This window comes from Filicampus tigris, chromosome 19 (assembly GCF_054856515.1).
Source record: "Filicampus tigris isolate MCC_2025a chromosome 19, RoL_Ftig_1.0, whole genome shotgun sequence".
Taxonomy (NCBI): domain Eukaryota; kingdom Metazoa; phylum Chordata; class Actinopteri; order Syngnathiformes; family Syngnathidae; genus Filicampus; species Filicampus tigris.
Window position 1 is genome coordinate 6,285,459 of NC_141235.1, and position 23,539 is coordinate 6,308,997.

The following is a 23,539-nucleotide window of genomic DNA, read 5'->3' on the forward strand; positions in this document are numbered from 1 at the left end:
AATAATAACAATAATAATAATAATAATAATAATAATAATAATAATGATGCAATTATTTTTATTATTCAAAAGGTAAATAGTAAATACTGTAATTCAAAACAAAGCAAAGTAAAAACAAATACAAAGCCACACACACACCATCTATGGGCCATATGCTCAACTCAACCGAGTATAATTGTTCAGTGTTCTATCCTTTTCCCGGATGTATTGGTTGACACGTTATTAACCCTCGAGACACCACAGAAATGTTATTTTTTGAATGTTTCTTTTTTTAGTCGCTCAGAATGGAATTAATCTGTTATTGACCCTTTGAAATGTAGGAAATTAATTTTAAGTGTATTTCCGCCCTAAACCACAAGGTAGAGCCATAAATGCAAAACAATCCGTCTTGATGCAGCTATGTTGGTTTCACTCTGAATAAAGCCTGCCTTAAAACCTTAATAGCCTTCAACGAAAACTATCTTGGTGAGGTGAGAGTCAGTACTGAGTTGGAAGAGTTTTGTGAATCGGGTCAACTTGTGTGTGCGCGCGCGCGTGTGCAGTGCGTGAGCCTGTGTTTGTGCGAGTGTACACAAACGCATGACAAATTGTCTCCCTCAAGCTGTTTTGTAAATTGAAATATTGTACATTAAAGTTGTAAAACTCAATTCTGTGAAATTGATGGTCAGTTGTAACTGTTTTGCATTACGCGCAAAAGAGCGTTTGTGTGTTTTGTTACCTCGTGCTTGTGTTTTCAGTTGAGCTCTTTTTTTCTATAATGTTATGAATTACTGACCTATTCAAGGCTGTAATTCATCAAAACAAAAATATTTATATTTTAGACATTTTAACATTTATGAGCAGGTCAATTTCAGGTCCCCAAGTATGATTTTTCGGAATAAACTGGCATGATCTATTACTTTCTTACGTCCCTCTCCCTGAAATCCACTGTGAAATAAGGCAACAAGGCATCACAAGACACCTGGATCCGGATCCGGTTGCTGACTGGACTCACTCATATTACAGCTCATGTTGCTGAAAAAAAAAAGAGTAATGTCCAGGAGCTATTGATGCTGTCGAAAAAGGTATGAGATGCATGCCTTTAAACACTACTTTGCATCTTCTCTTTTGCTTATAAAAATGTCTTACTGATGTTGTTGACATCAAATGTGCTTATTTTTGACTTCTTTGCCAGTACTGAAGTAATTCAAAATGACTACATTGCCTATCAAGTGACACTTTTTTGTCTGTCATCAAAATGAGTGAAAGTATAAAATGTTCCGCGGCTACTGATGGGTGGAAAAAAATAGTTATATTCCAAGAGTAGGATAATTGCAATCAACAAATTGGAGAAAGAACCGACTAAATGATGAAGGAGTTGAGTAAGGAATTGATATAATATCTCCTAGGGTATGTGTCAATTGGCAGATAAAACAAAGTCGGTTTGACTCTCGTAATTATGAATATTAATACCCGTCCAGAGATGATGAGCATATGTTTCTACTTACTAACTATAACTATATAGTGATGTGGGGGGGGGGGGGGTGGCGGTAGGGCTACAAATTCAACACATAATCCATCTAATCCTGCACTCTTAAGTCTTAAATGGCCCCTGATGCTTCTCAATGGGACCAAGCATTTCGGTGTGCACACATAAGCGAGGACTAACAGATTTCCAGGCTGACGTTCCAACTAGTCCTCATCATCTGGTTTCCTTACATCAACCCAGAGTGATTCTGGGCCAGGAGCAGTCCCTCGGAGAGCCACCTAGCCAAAAGAAGAGGAGGCGGAAAAAGACATGTTGGTGTATTTATAGAAAAATGAGGCCTCACAATACCCTTTTTGGGAGAGTGAATTATGAAGGAAGTGAAGTGCGCGGGTGCAAGCGTCCCAGTTTTCGGATGAACACCGCGACCGTCTTGGCCCTGGGATGAATCAGGAATGAGACGCAGGACCAAGTCCTTCATAAACTCATCAAAAGACCAGAGGTGGCATTTTTGTCACTCAATTTATGGGACTCTGGGTCAAGATCAGAGTGCAATTTTGGTTATTTTTTTGGGGGGGGGTCTCCATTTATCTGCGAAGACCCACTGGATCTGCAATTAGACGTTGAAGATGAGGAAGTTTTTGCAAAACAAAAAAGGCAGATCTTCATTGCGCCAGACCAAACGGAGCTCTCGGTGTCAATCCAAAGATTTCTGTGAGTGTTTTGATGTGTTCTATTTCTACATAACAATAATAGCATCCCTATGTTTGCCATTTACTTCACGCTGGCTCCGAACTGTCATATGTGACTTCATGTAAGTGTCTCCTTTGTGTACTAGTAATTCTCACTATAAAGTAGTTCGGAGAGGTTGACTTCAATGTGTGCTGAGGGAAATCTAATTGGCTCATGTGCAGTTTGCGAACCAGGTCAGGGACCACTGGTGTGTGTCAGGGTTCAGTGTGGAGAAATCGACTCTGTAGTACAATTTGAGACGATTGAAGGAGGAAGAAGAAGCTGCATTCTTTCCAGTGGATTATTCGATGGAAAGCTTTTGTGTAATGTCAGTTGATTTGAATGCATCAGTGACTTTGGGTAAGATTATATTGCATCTTTTTCTTCCTTTTTGACATTGAGTGAACTCAAGATTACAGTATAAGGAACTGGTTCACCTTTCACTTCAAAATATCTACCACAGGGGTGTCGAATTAATTTTTGTCGCGGGCCACATCGTAGTTATGGTCTCCCTCGGAGGGCCGTTATGACTATGAACCCATATACATGAACGATCGCCTTATACTATCACATCGCAAACGCAACAAATTGATGATAACTATTTTTGAAATCAGAAGCCAGTAAATAGTTTGTTCAACTATATTTACACTATTTTAAAGAGGGTGATTGCTAACAAAGAAATCTTGCAATCTAGCATCTCTGTTATTAAAAATGAAGACATTTTGTAAGAAACATGAAGTCCAGCCACATGATTTGCCTTCGGACATTTCCCCCCCTCCAGTCCTCAGCATGCCGACGTCCAACCAAGGCTGGCCGGAGGAATTTGGATTCCAGCTGGGTGGGAATGGACCGAGCTACATCGTTTGTGTAGAGGAAGGAAGCAGCGCCCAACTGGCCGGGCTTCAGGCTGGAGATCAAGTGTTGGAAATCGAAGGACACAATGTGTCAACGCTCAATCCGCAAGCTGTCATCGCCATCGCCCAGACTCAGAAGAACATCCCGCCCAGCATTGGCGTGGTGTCCCGCATACAGCAGGTTTGCCATAAAGCCTATCCTTTTAATGTATTTGTGCTTTTTTCTTTTTTTTTCTTCTTTTTTTATTTGCACTAGTGCATATTCTTGGTTTACAGATGGACATCATACCGGGTCCTGACGGCCGTTACGGCTTCACCATTGTAGGAGACTGCCCGTTGCTGGTGGAGGACTGCTCACCCTGCTCCCCGGCGGGCCGCGCGGGTTTGAGGGCAGGCGATTGCGTCATGGAGGTCAACGGCATCCCGGTCAGGCAGCACGAGATGGCCGCGGCGCTCATCAAGTCCTCGCAGGGGAGGACGTTGCGCTTGGGCGTTCTGGGCCTCGGCGCGAGGCAGAAACGCAACATCAGCACGGAGGATAGTCAGATCGGAGGGGAAAGCGCAAGAGTGGGCCGCAAATACAAAGCTCTGGAGTTCAACAGGAAGGTAGCAGACATTCCTGAATATTTACACTTCAACTAGAACGGCATCTCAGTTGAAATGACACGCGTTTGGATCGTTTCGTCACCGGCAGGTTGAGCAGATTTTAAGCGACGAGCCCAACGTGAGGGAGAGACTCTTCGGCGTGTTGAAGCAATACGCGGCTGAGAAAAATGTCGACTGGTTGGCCTCCGCCCTGCCTGAAATCCTTATCACCGATGACCACCGACAGCTCATCTCCAGTATCAGGTGAGAGGTTGCCTCCGCTCTAAAAAGCCATGACGTCACATGGAGACGTTTCATTTTGCCCACGCACAAAACAAATGACTTGTCCTGCTCAAATAATCGACAGGGATTCATTCATAGTAATACTGAAAGAAGCACTTGCTGTTGCTTAGAACTGGATTAGCCATTTATACGACACTTTAGCTTTGGGTGGGTTCCATCTGCCACCCAGGTTAAATCCTTAGTGACAACTAAATCCCTTCCAGTTTCATTAGCTTGAGTGAAATTCTAGGGCTTTAAAGAGGACCCAACAAACCAAACATTTTTTTTTCAAGAATATGTTCTATGCAAACCCACTAGTTGAAACAAGGCATTCTGATAAATATTGCATTTGTGGAATAAGATTTAATCCACTTGGTTTTTGCCATCTGCGGGAGCGGCCATTTTGTCATTTCTGTCGACAGAAATGACAAAAATGACATCACAACTGTCATTTTCAGTCGACAGAAATGACAAAATGGCCGCCCCCTGACATGAACAAAATGTACTTAACTCAAATTCCCCAAATGCAATATCAATCATAATGCCACGTTTAGACTAGTGGGGCTGCATAGAACATAGTGTAAAGAAAAACAAAGCAGTCCATCTGGTGTTTTAGGTTATTCATACAACTGGAATCACTCCAAATAACCTAATGTGAAAAAAAAAAAAATTCAGACAGCCAGAATTACCTGTTTGTCTACTGGCCAAAAGTGAGTGCAGTCTTATTTTTTCCACTCCATCCCCTGACAGTTTGTCCACAGATTGCACTTCCTCCACAAGTGCAGCCAATAAAAACAGCCAATTATTCTCTTACTACTCTGGCTGGTTCCCCACAAATACTACACCACTCCACATACTGTAAGAAGGCTTTCCAGCATGAAAAGAGCAGGCAGGTTTTTTTTAAACCCCGTCCCCTCCAATCTGAAGCAATGGTAACATTTCAAGTGTCACTTTTACCTTTGTTTAGCCATGAATAGTTCAAGAACACATCCACTTATTTGTAATAACGAGGGGCACCCCGACTTGCATGTACAGCGCTAACATTATTATTTGTCATCCTTGTGAACTCTCTCACCAAGGGGATATTTATTGTATTTTCCTCTGGTTATCCTGCTCCAAGCCCCCGCCTCCCCTCTCTCTCTCTTTCCACCTGACACTTGGTGGTGGAGGACTTCTACATGCTCTTACCAATATTTTTTTATCCCCCTTACTACTCAATGGCTAAGCTTGTGTTTTGGTATTAGTTTGTAACCATGGTTGAGCGCTAACATAATGAATTGCCTGGGGTGAGTACAGTATTTTTATTAAAAAAAAAATCTTTCTAGTGTCTATATGTCCGTTTTTGTGTATCTGGGATTCTATTGTTGACATTTAGCAATGAACATTTTTACATTTTAAATTGCCTTGCGCTGGTGATAAATAAATAGAATATGCATATGCCCCCGTTCGCATCCACATGGGTTTGGATTGGAAAGATATAGGTTGTTTTTTGCTGCATTGCTCATAGAGTCTTGGAGGTGGTGGTGTTGGTGTCAGTGTGAAAAAGTGGACATCTTTCTTGTTTTTCTTTGTAATGGTGAACTGAAAAGTGCTTTTTTGAGAAAGCAGGTCTAGTTTCGTCTTTCCTGAATTGCCACTGCCTCAACACTATCGGTAATGATAGTGTTGAGGCAGTGGCTGCAGGAGAAACTGGCTGCAGAGACAGTTGAAATGCAGCACTGCAAATGTGTCTCGGCGCTGTTTTTTAGTGTCCAAAAAATAGCTGACACTATGCGTGTTTTTCAGGGTGTCGCCACAATATATCCCTCCGGTAAATACACAGTGCATTACTACTGGTTTGTTGGTATTGTGTATTCAATATGATAGTGCTATATAATTACTCTTCATCGCCATTGTGGTTGTCATTGTCTGTGGCTTCTAATTTGTGCTGAAATCTTGCTGACTGGTCTAATTGAAGTGCTTTTTACTGTATTCTGCAATTTCAGCACCACGGACAGCGGTATTATAAACTACGTCAAAACACCAATGAAAAAAACAAGGATTAAAGCGTGGTTGTGTGGAATGATATAGAGCTGATATATGTGCTACATTATTTAGCAACACGAGAGACGAAAACATGCAGTGCAGTTCAATACGCCACCGCAAATATAAAATAATGTCAATTCCATAAATGTGCGGTTGCATTTCAGGAACAGCAGGTGCAGTAAGTGCGAGTTGTGAAGACTTTTAATCAAAGAATTGTTTACTGAATCGCATGCTTTCCACCCTCGATCACTTCCTGACTGTTGCGCTTTGTTTTGTTATGCCTTTTCTTTTTTTTGCTCCAGAGAAGTGTCAGATTTACAGTTTAGCCTCACTCGCCCGCCTCTGAGTCACATCTGAAGGCCAAACACATGAAATGAAACGAGATCTGCTCTTTGTAGTTGTCTGCTCGTCATTCTTCCCTTTGGAGAAATGCACCCCCTGCCTCCCTGCTCGCAAGCCTCTATCAGATAATTATAGATTCTCTTTTCCTTATAAATGAGGTCAAATGGGGACACTCATTTAGTTTCCATGAGTAGAGGCAGGAAACTTTTTTTTTTGTGATGATGTGGCTGTTTCAACATGTCGCTCACTTTACCTGCGGAAATTATGGCTGAATCTCTGGTTTCCAAAAGACAAAATCAAACACACACTCAGGCACATACACACACACACACACACTCACACACACACACACACACTGGAGACATAATGTAATAGCTTGATGGTACAAATAGATGACAGAAGAGACAACAAACAGCAAGGGGCTGTGTGGGTGTCGACACCTACATGGCTGCAGAACATTTATTTAAATCCCATGGTTCTGTTTTTGGAGCCACTAGTCCTAGCATGCACACATTAAAGCTATTTATTCATTTATTACCAATCGATGCATTACAATGCATACGCAAAGTTTTATCTGTATTGTGGCCACAATTTATTCCTGTCATGTATTTTTGTCATGTATTGTTTATTGAAGTGAACTGGGATGAATTCCACCTTCCAAATATTTTATTTGTTTTTGCGTTATTCAAGATGATAATACATGATGTCTTGTTCTACTAGCATACTAATTATTGGACCGGAGATGATCAGGGGGCGGCCATTTTGTCACTCCCGTCGACTGAAAATGACATCACAACTGCTCGGGGCTCAGGTAACGACCAATCGCGGCCCACCTGTTTTCCGAAGCTGAGCCCCGAGCAACTGTGATGTCATTTTCAGTCGAGAGCAAGTGACAAAATGGCCGCGCCGCGAGATGGACAAAAATGGGTGGATTTACTACTGAACTCATATTCCACACACACAATATCAATCGGAATGCCATGTTTAGACTAGTGGGTCTGCATAGAACATATTGTAAAGAACGTTTTTTTTAGGTTGACTTCCCCTTTAAAGATGATTCAGCTTCAGGATATTTTCGTGTGTAAAAGTGACAATGGAGCAGTTTTGCTCATTTGGCAAAAGTGGTGAGGTCTCAGGTCAATAAGATGACAGCTTCCTGCTTTGTGTTCATGCCAAGGTGACAAATGGGCGGAAGTGTGGGAGATGCTGTAGATGGAGCGAGAGAGAGTGTGAAAAAGAGGGAGGTAGTCGAGGAGGAATCCCATGCTCATTCACTCCCACACCTTTTTCTCTTGCCGTATTCCGGCTCTGCTCGCACTGCTGCAGTCAGACTCCTGCTAGCGCTACCCAGAATCTCTTTTGGACTTCTCCTTCAACTCACTTCAATCTTTGCTTTTTTTTTGGAGAGATTTTACAACGGGAAAGATAATCAACTTGTCTGTTAAAGGCTCCTTCCTGTCTACCTTTAAACTGGAGGCCTATAAAGATTATATTGGATGTAAACATCAGGGAGGACCAGGTGGACGTTTCTCAGTGAATTGGTTTCCATAAGTGGATCAAGTTGGAACTGTATTCTAGATCGCCAACTCTGCTCTCTCTCTGAAGCGACTAATATCACCTCGCTGTTTTCTTCACATGCTGCCATGTTGGCCAGAATCTTCATTCCCAAGAAGCACCGGCAGCGCTTCGATGAGTCCGTCTCCCAGAACGTGATCAACAGGCTGTGTCGCAGCAAGAGCATCAGCGAACCGCAGGGCAGAATCCGTCGCAGCCGCAGCGAGGACCACTCGGACCGCCACCACGGAACCAAACGGGCCAGTTCGGTACCCCGGGATGGAGGGGAACCCGGTGGGAGGGGCGAGGCGGAAAAAGACAGAGGCCACAGGAAGTCCGTCCCCGGGGTAACGACACATCCGCCAATTGGACCCAATCAGAGGTGAGTAACTGTCATCTCAAATTACGTGTGGAAATAGGTTCGTAATTCAAAAGTTTTATTATTTATTATTTTCCATGTAGCCCCCACTAGTCTAAACACGGCATTTTGATTACAATTGCGTTTGTGGAATATGAGTTAACAAGCAAAAAAAACATCCCTTTTTAACCATCTCAGCGCCGGCCATTTTGAAGCTGAGTCGTGATTGGCTGTTACCTGAGCCCTGACCAACTGTGATGTCATTTTTGTTCGACGGCGAATGACAAAATGGCTGCCGCCTGAGATGGCTAAAACCAGGTGGTTTTTGCCACTTCATTCGTAGTCCATAAACAGAATATGATTCAGAATATCAAGTTGAGACTAGTGGGCATTATGTGTAAATATTTTTGTAACTCAAGGAAAACAAAGGACAGAATGAAAGGAAAAAAAAAAAATCTTTATTCAAAATATACAGTATGAGTTATTTTGTAAAATATATTGTGATATATTTCAAATTTGTGTAATATATATTGTGAAAGTATATTTGTGAAATACAACTTCAAGCCCGCATTAATATGATCACAAGTTCACACAATGGAGACAAAATAAAAACAAACAAAGTTCAGAGTTCAGTGTTACTTAACAACACAGAGCTAAGTACACCATTTGTGAATATTACATGTTCTTTTCCCACCCATTGTTATAATTAGTAAGGGAAAAAAAAATACCTGAAATATATTATATTATATATCCTACATTTTCAGTGTACTGTAATGCATACTGTCTTTGTGTTGGGTAAATGAGACGGGAATGCCCGTGTGCAATGCAAGATGGCATCCAAGGGACCATCTCGAGGGTGATTCCCCCTGCTATTGTATTGCGTAACAATGACAATACTAATACGTGACAATACTGTAGATGCACCCACCTAAAAATACACATTGCAGTCAAGCCATATTGATGCGCCACTTTTGTCTGTCAAGTCAGCCATTCATCCAGTGTGGAGCTGCTATGAAGCGCCAGATGTACTTTTAAAGGGTTTCACAAAGCCATTGTCTCCCCTGGAGTCACGTTATGCAATCATCGGGAGGGTTTGATGATTTGAGCGTGACGAGCTGCTTTGGGGAGCCAAAACGTCAATCTTTTGGTGCGTCTCCCTTACCCCAACACCCTCCTCGTGGACCCCAGTTTCACCCCCCCCCCCCATCTGCATTTACTTATGTAACAGCTTCCAACCTATAAAGAACATCTACTTTGGCCTCTTGCCCCTGTTTACTTATCAAGGAAGATTGCCTTGACTCATCTCCATGGTAACCTGCCTATTCCTGCTCCAGCGGTTACTGTATATAGGCCTATACATGTATTGCCTTTTGTTTTTCTCCACCGGGATAAACAGCAGCCGTCATTTGTAATAGACAAAACTGCACTTATCGTGTGTTCTCAATCTCACGGCACATTCGCACTCTTCCACAGGCTCATCCGCGTCTACAGAGGCAAGAAGACTTTCGGCTTCACGCTGCGAGGTCACGCTCCAGTCTGCATCGATTCAGTCATTGCAGGTATGACTCTATCTTTAAACTCAATACCCAATCAAGTGCAGTGTGTGTGTGTGTGTGTGTGTGTGTGCGTGGTGAGTCTGTTGTTTTCAGCCCTTGGGCTTGAAGGGCTTCTTTTGTTAATAATGAATGCAGCAGGAAGCTGATTTCACTCACAGATGAGCTTTTCAGGGAAAAGTACGATGTGAGCGCAGGTTCGCGCGCGTGCTTCGCGATGACGCCGCAGCTCCCGCCCACCACTATCTCCCACCATCATGTGCTGGAGAACACGTTGACTCAGTGGGCCTTATGGAGGTTGGTATGGAGATGGTGGAGGTGGCTGGCGTGACTTTCATCGCCATCGCAGATCCTCTGCCGAGGACCAGACGATCATCTTTCACGCGATGGCACTTTATGCGCTAGCTCATAATAGTTTCCCCTGGGAGCAGGGTTGCATTATGTAACAAAATGTCACATGGGCCATCAGAATGTTGGTGGTCTTGTTGGGTGTCATACTCAGAACAACAGAATCGTATTAGTCAGCATTCAAAAAATCCCCTGGTGTGCGTCTCGGTGAATCTTCACGATAAATTGCTAGAAAACAAAAACACTTCTCCACACTGATGATTTTCTTTCATTATTTCCCTCTCAGATAGTCCCGCTGAAGAATGTGGACTGAAACCGGGCGACCGCATCCTCTTTCTCAATGGACTGGACATGAGGTCAGCTCATGTTTTATCCTCTTAATAACAGCAGCAGCAGCATTTGAATGCTTTTGAAACAAGCTCGTATCGCCGCAAATATTAGGTTGTGTATTGCCAACTGCTGTTAGATAATCCATCACAAAGGCTTTTTTGTTTTGTTAAGGTCATAGTCTCGAACTCATTATTGTATCACTGTTGCCGCATTGAGACTGAATGTACAGTTTCAGCGTCCGCTATAAATCAATACTTCACAATACAACATTGTGTCTGCACATCAATCTTTTTGGATTTGGAGGCAGACAGAACGGGGCGAAGCTAAGTACAATATGAGTGAAGATGGTTGCGCGTCTAAGTAGCCGACGCAAGTACATTGTTTATATAAGCAGGACTTGACTTGTGGGAGGCGTCGTAGTTCTTTTGTGAACTCTACAACTTCTCGCCCTATGGACCATAGAGGGCACGGGTAGGAGTGAGAATGAAGAAAATGAATATCAACTCAGGAATAACACTGGTCTGCCTTTACATTAGGTACATCTATGCAATGAAATGAGGTCCCATACAGTAGTTCAATTAACATAATAGTGCTCAATTTTGGTTTTCACTCGTACTATACTTGAGTTTTCGTGATGGTGGCACAAATGGAGGACCTGAATGCTAAAAAAATAAATACATGAAAATAAAGAACATCTTAATTTCCAAAACAAAATAGGAAAACTGCGTTGAAACACAGTCCCCCCCCCCCCCCCCCAAAAAATCAAATTCATAACATCAAACATACACCACCACAGGACAGCAATATCACCAAAACAATGAACCAGCAGACCGACTAATAACAAACTACAACACCCCCGCCCAGGGAGCGTATAAATGCAAGCAAAAATGACGAGACAATTGGCTACACCTGGACAAGACAGGAGTGGCCCAGGGAGCTGATTGGTGAACACTGGACGGGGACTGGCCTGAGGCACAGGTGCAAACGAAAACCTAATGAAGACAGCACATGAACATGGAATACAACAAAACAATTGTAATACGGAAGATCTTTGAAAAACCTCCAGAGAGGGCGACTCCACAAGGGGGCGCAAATTCCCCATAAAAATGCAGATGATTGTCGCTATGCATTACACATTGAAAACGACATCACATAGCGATGTATATATATTTTTTTAACTGTCGGGTATCCCCAGCACCTCGTCCTTGAATCTTGATTGCCCATCACAATGCCTGTATAAATTTCCACTTCATCTGTATCTCAAGCCTCGATGGCGCAGTAGGCAGCGCGTCAGTCTCATAATCTGAAGGTCGTGAGTTCGAGCCTCACTCGGGGCAAGTGTTTTACAAACCAAAGAAAACATTCCCACGGACGCTAAGACAGTATCCATCTTCGTAAAGCCTGTTCTTTTGTTAAGTCTATTGATATGTGCACTTAAACCTGGAGAAACATGACTCATTCCATTCTCCCTGGCCTGACTAAAAGTACATCATTTGTTTCGCCCGCCTTCTTTTTATTACTGCATGTTCCCTGCGTAGGAACTGCTCCCATGAAAAGGTGGTGTCAATGCTGCAGGGCAGCGGTGCGATGCCCACTCTGGTTATAGAAGACGGCCCGTCTGATTACTCCTCAGACCCGACAGAGCCGGAGGAAACTCCCAGCCTTTCTTCCAACCCCTTGCCGCGTTCTCGGTTAGTGCTCTAAATGCAGGGCCGACTTGTGCAGCGCACAAAGTATGAAGGTGTGAAAATAATGTGCCTGCTGGTCAGATCTCCTGTCCTCAGCTCGCTCCAGTGGGTGGCAGAGATCCTTCCACCAAGCATCAAAGTCCACGGGCGGACATTCAGCCAGCAGCTGGAGCACTTACTGACAATCCAGGAGCGCTACACCGTCTGCAAGGCCCTGGAGACTTTCTTTCAGCACAGGTCAGCGCAGCATCGCTTTCAAATTTAGAATTTACAAAATAACTATCATTTTGAGGACGTGTGAATTCCCGCAAAAATAGCAACTTCATGAAAAATCATCCAAAACATTGCTAAGCTATCATAATTGTATTATATGTATGTATTTGTGATGCAAATGTGACAAGAGGCAAAGCACGCATTCAGTTCTAAATAGTACAAGCAAAAACACTGAAGGGCATCAACACACAAATGTCCTCCCACTGTTTGATAATCTTGTTTACACCTTCCTCTGCGCCATTACACATGCTGTGAATTTACTTTTTTTTTTTTTTTTTTGCAGGAATGTGGACACTCTTATCGTAGATGTGTTTCCCGTATTGGACACACCAGCCAAGCATCTGATCTGGCAATTTATTTACCAGTTGCTGACTTATGATGAGCAGGAACGCTGTCAGAGCAAGCTATCACGTTTCCTGGGTTTCAAAAGCAGCGGTGAGCTGAAGCATTTGGATAGGCGACGGTTTAACTGGAGCGTTAAAACACTTGCTATCGTATTTTTTTGCCCTCCGTCAATGGCTCGTGTATGTATACTGCATGCGTGTTTTGCAGCCGTATTAGAGCCGGACGCCGGTTCGGAGCACCACCGGAGGAGCAGCTCCGTGCGAATATCTGGGACGTCGTATCGCGGCTGCGTGCGGGAGAGGAGTTCTGACGACTGCATCATCGGAACTCACCTGGGAATGGGTATGATGCATGCCACAAGGAATGGCATGGAAATCCCCTAATCGCAGCAGATGAGATTGCTTTAAAAATTTTTAGCAACGGCTTCCCTTATTGTAATGAACAAAAATAGAAATATTGTATTTAGTTTTTTTGCTCAAATTTTACCCTTTAATCTGTGTTATGGATTATCTCGGCAAAGGAAAAGTGCTGACTCACACAGATTTTTGTGAACGATTTTTAGACCTCGTGTTGTTGAAAAGGTTGTTCTGTCGACTCATGTTTTTTTTTCACATATTTTCACAACAGCATGACTTTAAACATTTAGTTGGATTTCCCAACTTAAAATGTTGTCGACGTTTGTCGCCATGAAATTTTGAGTTCACCCAACCAACATTTTTTTTCTTTGCACACCTTTGCCGCACGTCATTATTTTCCGCATAGCTTTCCCAGCATCTGCCTTTGGCTCTTCCGCGCTATTCTACTCCGCTTCATCCTCTCCCCTCTCATCCGGGGGAAGGATACAAGAGGGTGTTACCCCTCATGCTTTATTGTGCTTCAGGAATTCATGTGGATGAATGTGGCAGCCAAGAGGAGAGGCAGTCAGGAGACGGAACCTCCTTCCCAGAGTCTCCTGACCTCAGTCATGTAGGTATAACGCCTGCATTGGCGTTACCTCCGCTTGCTACTTTGTGCTCTTGCATCATTTGAAGGTCTGCTGCTAACCACAGTTTACGATCGATTTGACCGAAGAAGTGGCGGACCTTCAAAGTAGCGTAGAGCCCTCTTTGTGTGCTAATCATGGCTCCACCCATAGATGTCAGGTGTGTACACGGAGCTGGAGAATGTGTACGCAGGGAAGAGTGTGTCTCCACTACATGGGGGCACCCCAGCAGAGTCCGAGGGGCCGGGACAGACTGAGGCCTACGGCCGCTCTCTCTCCCCCCTCACACTGCCCCCTCTCAAAGGTACTCCAAACACCCACAATATACGTGCGCATGCTCTCAGACGCACACACACTCCAAAAGTGCTTCAGTTGCCATCTAGATGGGTGTTCTCTTCTAATTTGGTTGGGCCAGGATGGCAATGACCAATGTGTCATTGTTACATAATCAAAATGTGACCATCATGGCCCAATGTAGATTAGTCATTTGTTTTTGGAGTTGCCGTTAGAGGAGAAAAACAGATTGGAACCTAATAAAGTAAAAACTAACATTGGGTTATGTGTAAAATAAATATAAGGGATGTAACGATTCATTGAAAATCGATTTATAATCGATTTAAACTGCTTAAAATATGCATCGATGTAAAACAAAAAGAATCGATATAGTATTTTGATCACAAAAGGATTTGTAATGATAACAGTCAAATCTATTGTACATTTATTTATGATCAGGTTTAGTTCTGGCGCTAAAAAAAGGCTGATTTGGCAAACATTTTGTTAAACAGTCAAAATTATTTTTTTCAATGAAATTTTTATTTTCAAGTTTTTTTTAGAGTTACAAAAAGTTACTGTTTGTAACCAGGACAAAATGAGTCATTTATTTTGTTAAAAAAAGACTTGAAAAAATCAAATCGAATTGAAATCGGGAACAGAAAATTTAATCGAATCAGGGCTTGAGTGAATCTTTACATCCCTGATAAATGCAAATATGCAATTGGGTGAACGTAATAGAAAATGGATGGATGGCTGGAAGAAGTATTGGGGAAGCTGAAAAGAAAAATAATAAAGAAAATAATAATAGACCGGTAAGTAAAATTATTTCACTAAATCAAGCTGCATTATCACTCTCCCGTCTTCCAGGAAACCGTAAATCCGGCCCGTCCCTCACCTGGAAGGAGCCCCTCCCGACCAACGTCTATGGGATCCAGCATCAATGCAGCGTGGACTCCAACCCCTACGTCAGCCTGGAGAGCCCCCCAGTTTCACCCCAACACAGCCCCAGCACGTTGGGCCGCCGCAAGAAGCTGTTCACCTTTTCCCGCCCGCCTCGCAGCCGGGACACCGACAAGTTCCTCGATGCCCTCAGCGAGCAGCTGGGCCACCGGGTCACCCTGGGGGATGACTACGTGCCGGGCGAGAACGACTACGAGGAGGTGAGGAAAATCTTCTATTTTGTGAACCGTGCATTTGGGATTTGATTGTCGTGTTGGCATAAGAGGGTTTCTAATGTATGCTCCAATGACCACTTGTGTCACATGAACAGATATATGAAGGTGATTGTCATGGTTTCAGAAGAAGAGGTGTGCCTGTAAGTAAAATATGATCAAAGTATTGTTGGTAGAGACTAATTATGGTATTTCTGTGGAAATACACATGTAAAGCAAGGTTTGAACGGCCTTTGTCCTGCTGGTTTCATCCATGACATTCAATTTTAAATTTCATTCCATTCCATCATTAATTTGTCCTGTATGTAGAAAGGAAACATTTGCTACCTCTGCACAGTATAAGATGTATTCAAAATTAAGAGTGGTATTGATATATTTTATTTTGGCATTAAGAGTATAATTAGGTACGGGTTGTTTTTTCGGTTCATTTACACTCCCCTCCAAACGTATTGGATCAGGGAGGCCAATTTCTTGCCGTTGACTGAGGTGGCTTGGGCTTGCATGGCTTGTTCTGGAAGAATCTTCATTGATGACGTATCGCATGATAGCATTATCAAAACGAACGGACGAAGTCTACAGAAATCGTTTGTCTGCCAATTTAAAGAAAGCTGAAACCAAACCGATGAGCAGCATGAAAATGACCCAAAACACCGTCAAAACAATACACCAAGCTCATCGGGGCAGTGACCGGCAAATCAATGGCCAGACTTAAACCCGATCGAACGCGCGAAAGTGAAGACGGACGGAAGTAGCCTCGCAAAACAAACATCCATCCATCCATTATCTGTACCGCTTCTCCTCACAAGGGTCGCGGGGCGTGCTGGAGCCTATCCCAGCTGTCTTTGGGCAGTAGGCGGGGGACACCCTGAACTGGTTGCCAGCCAATCGCAGGGCACACAGAGACAAACATCCGCACTCACAATCACACCTAGGGGCAATTTATAGTATCCAATCAACTTACCATGCATGTTTTTGGAATGTGGGAGGAAACCGGAGTGCCCGGAGAAAACCCACGCAGGCACGGGGAGAACATGCAAACTCCACACAGGGAGGCCAGAGCCGGGATCGAACCCACGACCTCTGAACTGTGAGGCGGACGTGCTAACCAGTCGACCACCGTGCCGCCGCAAAACAAACAATAATTGAAAAAAATGATCTGTTGTAGCTGTTCCAATACTTGACCTCACCTCCAAATGAGGTATTCTCTTATAATAAGGCCTCGAAGAGCGGGTATTAAATACAGCTCTAAATGTATTAAATGTTCCAATTTTAATAATTTCAGAATTTCGAAGGAAATGGCTGATTGCGTTTTTCCTCCCTCAGATGAGATTCCCAGAGGATCAGGACACGGGTTTCATGCACGGGCAGCTCAGTAGTGGCAGCAGTGAATACCACAGCAGCAGTGACGAGGTTTCGTCTCCCTGCTACTCTTCTGGCTCCGAGCACATCCCCCCTCCCCCGAAAGAGAGCGCCCCACCTCCCCCACCCTTCCAGGTCTTGCTACCGCCTCCAGTCCAGTTCACGGACCCCTTGCCGCCCGTGCGCTTCTCGCCAGAACACGTCCCCCGCAGTCGGATGCCCTTCCAGCCCCACCACCCCATCATCCCGCCTCCTCCCCCGCCCCTGAGGTCCCTGCTGTCCAAACGCTCCCCCCTCCACAAGGTGCGGCCCGGCAGGGAGGACGCGGACGAAGAGCGCTTCCAAACGCTGTCTCACGGCCGCACCACCTTCACCACCACCACCATCCTACGCTCGTCCCGCCCCGGCTACCTCCCCCGCCAGCTCAGCCAACCCCAGCCCGTTTGCCAGCCGCCCCCCCTGCCGTCTTCTCAGACCTTGCGGCCCAGCCAGCTGGTCCTGCACAGGCACCATCAGCTCCACCACCAGCACAGCTACCAGGGTCCGCTGCCCCCGTCCCTGGAAGATCACAGCCCGCCGCGGGGTCACAAGCAAGAGCCCGCTGCCTCGTTTTGCAAACCGACAAACACTCACTCCGCCCTCTCCAGCCACACTAAAATACCCAGACAAGAGCCGGAGTCCCAGCAGGTAGAGCCTCTATTAAACATTTTGTTGAATACAGTATGTGTACCGACCATTTTGGATCAGAATAAAGCAAGTCTAAATCTAAAACACCTAAAACACTAGTCTTGTGTTTCCGCCACGAAATGTGTTTGGGCTGGGAAAAAAATATCATATCGCAATCCATCGCGATACTTTTTATGCCGATACCAAGTATCAATGAGCTTTATTTTGTTGCACTCCTGTGTATCAGGAACAGTTACTGGAGTTTATGCACTTTTCAATTGTGACACTTGAATAAATGTCAAATGGCACTTAAGTTAAAACTTTGCAAACACATGCCTTCATTTGAATTTTTTTTTTTTTTTACATATATTTTTATAATATTTAAGTATCGCAATACGCATCGGATCGCAACCCAAATATCAGGATCTGTATTCCTCCTATCTCACCATTGCGCTTAGTAACCCACACTCATCATTTAATATATTTTAAACAGGGGTGTGCAAACTTTTGTTCTCAAATTCTACATTTGTTTTTGTTTTTTTATAGATGTGTTGAAAAAAAAAAAAGTAAATCGAGACTGGAGCCATCTACAAAACTATAACTTGTCCAGGATGAATTTGAATCAAAAAGTGAGCATTTGAGGTTATTTCAACTTCATAAACAACATTTTTTTGATTCTCATTCCAGGCCCCTCCACCTCCTCCGCCTCCTCTGCCCCCGCCCTGCGACCCACCTCCGCTGCCTAAAGCGGGTCAAGCCTCGGACGCCAAACACATGAGCGTGAAGCGGCTGCGCTGGGAGCAGGTGGAGAACTCCGAGGGCACCATCTGGGGTCAGGTGGGCTCTTTGTGCATGCTACGATGCACTCTCACACACTAGAAAGAAAAGATACAAGAGCACCCGCTCGAATGTTACAACCGTGCCAAGCACTTGAAAGAACATTGCCATATGGAGAATGTCCTTGTCTTTGTTCAGATCGGGGAGGATTCCGACTACGACAAGCTCACGGACATGGTGAAGTATTTGGACCTTGATCTGCACTTTGGTACTCAACGCAGATCCAGTAAGTTGTGCTGGATGTCCTTCTCATCTTTCTGTATTGTCGTCATGGTTTCATTGCACTTGCCACCTCATGCTATTTTTACATTGTTTTCATAACTTTGCAGAAGCCATATAATACAATTATGTACTGTTTTTTTTATTTTTTTTAAAACTTTTTGTCCCTTTGTTTTTCAAGATGTCACTAAATGTGTTTATTGACCTTGTCTTGCTTGTACTTTTGCAGTCATATCCGTCACGTTGTGCTCAAATCCGTTCTCCATAAGGCGCCACTTTCACCCACCTCGAGTCCGGTTATAACACAGTTCTGCCACAGAAAAAGAGTAATCGTATTCATCAGCCAGTGAACCTTGGCCTCAAGAGAGTCACACACGACAGAACTGTGTTATTAACTTATCATCCCGGAATGTGTGTGTCTGTGATACTGTATATGGGAACGCGTGCGTGCGTGAGTGTGTGTGTGTGTGTCTTATTGATCAGCGGTGCCGGGAGAAGTCATCCTCACACTGTTGTTTAATTACCAGTGTCCCCACCAGAGCCGACCTTCCTGCCCGAGAACTTTAAAAAGAAAGACGTTTTGGAGATTCTGTCTCACAAGAAAGCCTACAATGCATGTGAGTAAGGTATTTTATAAATAAATGAAAAAAAAAAATATTCACCTGATCTCATTCCAATGTGCAGAATATGAGGCCACTTGTTTTCAATGGAAGCCGTATGTCGCCATGGCGACAGCGGGAAGCACAGCTGTTTTCTCACACGCTGCGCGCATAATTGTTTTTGTGAACAAGGATGTTTGGGTTAGCTTTTGCAAGCTAATTAGCATTAGCGCCGGCTCTGCTCCTTCTGACTATTTTCGTGTTTTTAGCCCTCCATCATGTGAGTGATCATTAGGAGTGTTGCCATGGCGATCGAGGGAATCTTGCTCCGTTTCGCCTCAAGGCTGGAAGAACTTCCCCCGAGGCTTCCCGCCATCACTCTTACATGCAACCCTCAATTTAATTGTCAACCCCCTCACAGCCATCCTCATCGCCCATCTGAAGCTCTCCCCCGACGAGCTCCGCCAAGTCCTGATGGACATGACCACGGACAGGCTGGAGCCCGCCCACATCAAGCAGCTGCTGCTCTACGCCCCCGACGAGGACGAAGTCAAAAAGTACGAGCAGTTTGACCAGGACCCGGAGAAACTGAGCGAGCCCGATCAGTTTATTTTCCAGGTAGCTACTCCGCAACCCTGACAGTCGACACAATTTGGAACAGATGAAACACGAGCGGCGTTCTGTTCCAGATGCTGATGGTGCCTGAGTATAAGACCCGACTGAGGAGTCTCCACTTCAAGACCACCTTGCAGGAGAGGATGGAAGAGATGAAGGTGGCCTATGATTACATCTACAAGGCTTCAGTGGAGCTGAAGACCAGCAAGAAATTGGCCAAAATCCTCGAGGTGAAATCACTCACCTTCGATTCATAATTATTCCAATTAATCGAGTTCATGAAAACAAATGAAACGACTAAACGACTTAAAGGGAAAGTCAACATGATTTTTTCCCCAAGAATATGTTCTATGCAGGCCCACGAGTTGAAACAAGGCATTCTGATTAATATTGTGTTTTTGGAATAAGAGTTAAGCAGCAAAATCTAGCCATGTCAGGGGGCTATTTTGTCACTTCGTTCGACTGAAAATGACATCACACTTACTCAGGGCTCAGATAACGACAAATCATGGTTCAGCTTTCTCAAAACAGGTGAGCTTTGATCGCAACTGTGATGTCATTTTCAGATGACAGAAGTGACAAAATGGCCGCCGCCTGAGATGGGTAAAAACAGGTAGATTTAGCTGCTTAAGAAAAAAAATAAAAATGAAATGAAACAACGAACCGAAACAACATCTTATGTTTATAAAAGTAACTAAAACTAACCGTAATAATAGCAAAGACTCTTCCAAGTCCTTTGTTTTTCGTTTTTGTCAATTATCGTACACGAGCTTTCGGGGTTCAATGCTGTGTATCTGTACAGTAGAAGGAAGGTTATTTGGGAATTGAAGTTTACTTTATTTCACAATACTTAGTGGCCTATTTTTTCATGTTGTGCTCAACAAATACTCCATATACAGAAAAAATATAAATTCAAACTGATACTTTAAACTAATAAAACCTCAACTAAAATGAAGGATGCGTACTGCTCCTGTCCACTTTGCTGCTGCAAAACTGAAATGTTTACCAGGGTTCGCCATTAACAGCAGCCTTGCGGCTGATGCGCTCTCTCTACTGCACACAGTTTGTCCTTGCAATGGGGAATTACCTCAACAACGGCCAACCCAAGAGCCACAGGACGACCAGCTTTAAGATCAATTTCCTCACCGAGGTACAGGCGGGCCCAGCTAATCTTTCCTCCTTCCGAATCAATCGATCCCGTCTAATCTCTTCATTGCGTGTGCCAGCTCAGCACGACCAAAACGGTGGACGGGAAATTGACTTTCCTACACATTCTGGCTAAGTCTCTGTGCCAGCATTTCCCAGAGCTGATTAACTTTTCCAGAGACCTCACCACGGTGCCTCTGGCAGCCAAGGGTAAGATGCCCTGAATTCATCAGGGAACGTACTTTTATGTCTATATTCTTATAACCTCTTTAGCAGAATTTCAAACGTCTCTTGTTTCTCCAGTGAACCAGAGGGTGGTAACCACAGAGCTGAGCGACCTTCACGCCACCATCCAGGACATCAGAGCGGCGTGTCTGAAAATCCCCCTCACCTCTGAGGACCACTTTGCCTCTGTCATGAGTGTACGTTAGCTAACATTTAAAAAAAAAAAAAAAAAAAAAAAAACATACTGATATACTGTATTTGTAACACTTGTCAAGATCACAACTTGGGCCAACCCAGTTTCGATGACATCACTCACAGAGTCTGTGTCATTCAACCTGTGCTAATAAGTGACATGGCTGGATAGAAAAGCTTCGCTGGAAAATGTCATGTTCCAATGTATGTCGTCGAACAGAGTTTTCTGGAGAACAGCCACCCTGCAATACAGTCTCTGGAGTCTCTGCAGAGCCGAGCAATGGAGGAGTTCTCCAAAGTGGCCTCCTTCTTTGGAGAAGACAGCAAGTCCACCAGCACCGATTGCTTTTTTTCCATTTTCGCAGAATTTGTTTCTAAATTCGAGGTGAGCAGCTTTTTGTTTGCGCTCTGTCTAAATACAGGGGGTCGTCCGTTTAGGACGGGGAAGGGCAACTTCAATGAGGAAAGGGGTCCCAATTTATTTTTTTAGCGCGACTGGCGCGCCACATAGGACGGCACACTTCCTAAGCAGATGTATGCTAAAATGCCATTTTAGAAAAAAGCACAAAATATGTGCACATCTGCATTTTTATTGAACCAATGTACAGCAGAGTATCTTAATATATTTTACTGCTCACATATCCACCACTCAGCTACAAAGGCTTTGGAAGCAAACACAGTTCAATATCTGGAACTTTGCCCCCTCTGAATCGCGGGTGCGCCAGCCATCCGTCACAACAGCCACTCGTCCAATTAAGCCACCATACGCTAAGTTGCTAACACTACTAAACATGCTCTTGGATGACGCAAATTTAGCAACTCCTCATTGTATATCAAACGAACTGTCAACGGCTCTTGTGAAAACAAACCAACTGCTGTTTGTGCACTTTTCAGCTCAGTGCGTTTGTGGCAACTTAGGTTGAAATCTTTCATTGAGTAGAGCACCTCAAAGCAAAGTAAGCAGATATGTGTTTAAATTCGGTGAACATTTACACTGCTTGCTATTTTTTGGGCTATAGATGCCACAAGATGGCGGCAAAGCAATGTTTTTATATTAAATACAATTCTATGTTTTATATTGGCTGAAAACAACTCCACTGTGTATTGGCAAATTTGCAAATAGTATGTCACAAATATGCAGGGGCACACCGTATGCATTAAACTGATGGGTTCTTCATTTGTTCTTCCAGAGGGCCCTCAATGAGACCCAGACCCCTGAGAATCCAAGAAGCCCCAGACTGTCCTCGCCACTGGCCTGGTAGATGCTACGCAGTCCGATCCCCACAACCAAAGTGCCAAAAATCACACATGGTTACTCTCCCCCCAAAAAGTGTAGTCACTTCTCCAGCAGAAAGGACCTACTACAGCACCCTTACAGTTGATAGGAGTGCCCCCGTGTGGAGGACAGCTGTTATTTCAGGTCGCAAAACTCACCACTTGACCAATGTATGTAATTTATACGACTACAGATGAAGCCTAGCTAAATACAGGTATTTATTGTAAGATTATGAACAGTGTATATTTTGTCACGTTGTAAGGTATTAGCAAAGATGTAGGCGGTTTCCCGGTGATTCACAGTTAACATTTACATGAAAGTTCAACAGTAGGAAAGGTTAGGTTCTGCGTTCTGTTTGCATCAACTGAGCTTGCCAAGCCACAGGGCCCCTAAGCAAATTTTTCATAAAAAATAAAATTCCTTTGTTAGAGGGAGCAATTGTGGGATACTTCATGCCATTTTGGGCACACTTCACATGACTCAATCTGGTTTCATCATCTACTTGTTCGCTACAGAATTGATGATGAATTCTCCTAAAGATTCTGGCTTTTCCCAATACAAGGTCTTGGACCTGCTTAAGAGGGCGTTAACCGAACAAAGGACCTGTAAATGATCCATTTTAAGTGCTTTTCTGGTTGCCATGGTGACCTCATGACTCATTCACAGTTTACCAGTAGCTGTGGCGTACTTACTCTTGTGTTGTATTATCGAGATTTTAAATTCCCACGTTTTGGCTATGCACTGCTCATTGTTTTACTTGTGATTGCTCGGGCGTTCCTCCAAGCTCCGGTTTCGATTTTGTCATTCGACTATTATTTCTTAGTGTTGCCCAGCTTCCAAAGTGGAGTGTTAGCTCTCGTAAAACGCAACCACATATGCTGCTAAGTAACGTAACTGTGTTCCGCGTCTAAATCGGTTGCATGTTGGTGCAGTTGGTAGCAAACAACCTCCATTTTAAAAATGAACATACTGTACTTCTATTGAGCAAGTATTTATTCCTTTTTTGTCTGTTTTGTGTTTTTAGTATTAGTCGTGTGATTGTTTGACCCCTTACATGTTTTTTCCCTAATGTTTTTGATCTATAAAAAGGTATCTCACTCGAAAAAAATGCCTCTTCATTTGCACCACCGTTATTGAAAAAAAATGTCTTTGTGTCACTTTAAAGAGAATTATGACTTACTCGTTTTCGTGAAGCTGATAGTCCATTTTTTCTTTGGAGTTGGATTGCCGCCACTGTGATACAA

At 43.8% G+C, this 23,539-nt stretch overlaps 1 protein-coding gene, 1 long non-coding RNA gene and 1 other non-coding gene across 6 annotated transcripts; 2 read left to right on the top strand and 1 right to left on the bottom strand.

Annotated features, from left to right (window-relative positions):
• Nucleotides 1-41: 41 nt before the first annotated feature.
• LOC147129162 (uncharacterized) lies at nucleotides 42-3,855 on the bottom strand. Its single transcript, XR_015082398.1, has 2 exons — nucleotides 3,341-3,855; nucleotides 42-1,746 (listed from the first exon to the last, which is right to left on the bottom strand). It is a non-coding gene; the product is annotated as an uncharacterized LOC147129162 (long non-coding RNA).
• grid2ipb (glutamate receptor, ionotropic, delta 2 (Grid2) interacting protein, b) lies at nucleotides 2,428-23,509 on the top strand. 4 transcript variants are annotated; one of them, XM_086015730.1, is made up of 26 exons: nucleotides 2,428-2,557; nucleotides 2,979-3,232; nucleotides 3,328-3,657; nucleotides 3,746-3,900; nucleotides 7,940-8,221; nucleotides 9,671-9,756; nucleotides 10,385-10,454; nucleotides 11,967-12,119; nucleotides 12,198-12,353; nucleotides 12,673-12,824; nucleotides 12,942-13,076; nucleotides 13,615-13,700; nucleotides 13,870-14,020; nucleotides 14,857-15,149; nucleotides 15,260-15,304; nucleotides 16,485-17,207; nucleotides 17,874-18,023; nucleotides 18,162-18,249; nucleotides 18,770-18,859; nucleotides 19,263-19,459; nucleotides 19,531-19,686; nucleotides 20,520-20,606; nucleotides 20,683-20,812; nucleotides 20,906-21,024; nucleotides 21,240-21,404; nucleotides 22,210-23,509. In XM_086015730.1, the coding sequence occupies exons 1-26, from the start codon at nucleotides 2,506-2,508 to the stop codon at nucleotides 22,279-22,281; spliced, it is 4,377 nt and encodes a 1,458-aa protein (XP_085871856.1). In that variant the 5' UTR covers nucleotides 2,428-2,505; the 3' UTR covers nucleotides 22,282-23,509. The 4 variants fall into 4 exon arrangements, with proteins under 4 accessions (XP_085871856.1, XP_085871854.1, XP_085871857.1 ...); XM_086015728.1 differs by lacking the exon at nucleotides 15,260-15,304 and having other exon boundaries at nucleotides 18,782-18,859; XM_086015731.1 differs by lacking the exons at nucleotides 2,428-2,557; nucleotides 2,979-3,232; nucleotides 3,328-3,657; nucleotides 3,746-3,900 and adding an exon at nucleotides 5,074-5,204 and having other exon boundaries at nucleotides 22,210-23,503.
• On the top strand, nucleotides 11,693-11,765 carry trnam-cau (transfer RNA methionine (anticodon CAU)). The gene has a single exon. It is a non-coding gene; the product is annotated as a tRNA-Met (tRNA).
• Nucleotides 23,510-23,539: the final 30 nt, after the last annotated feature.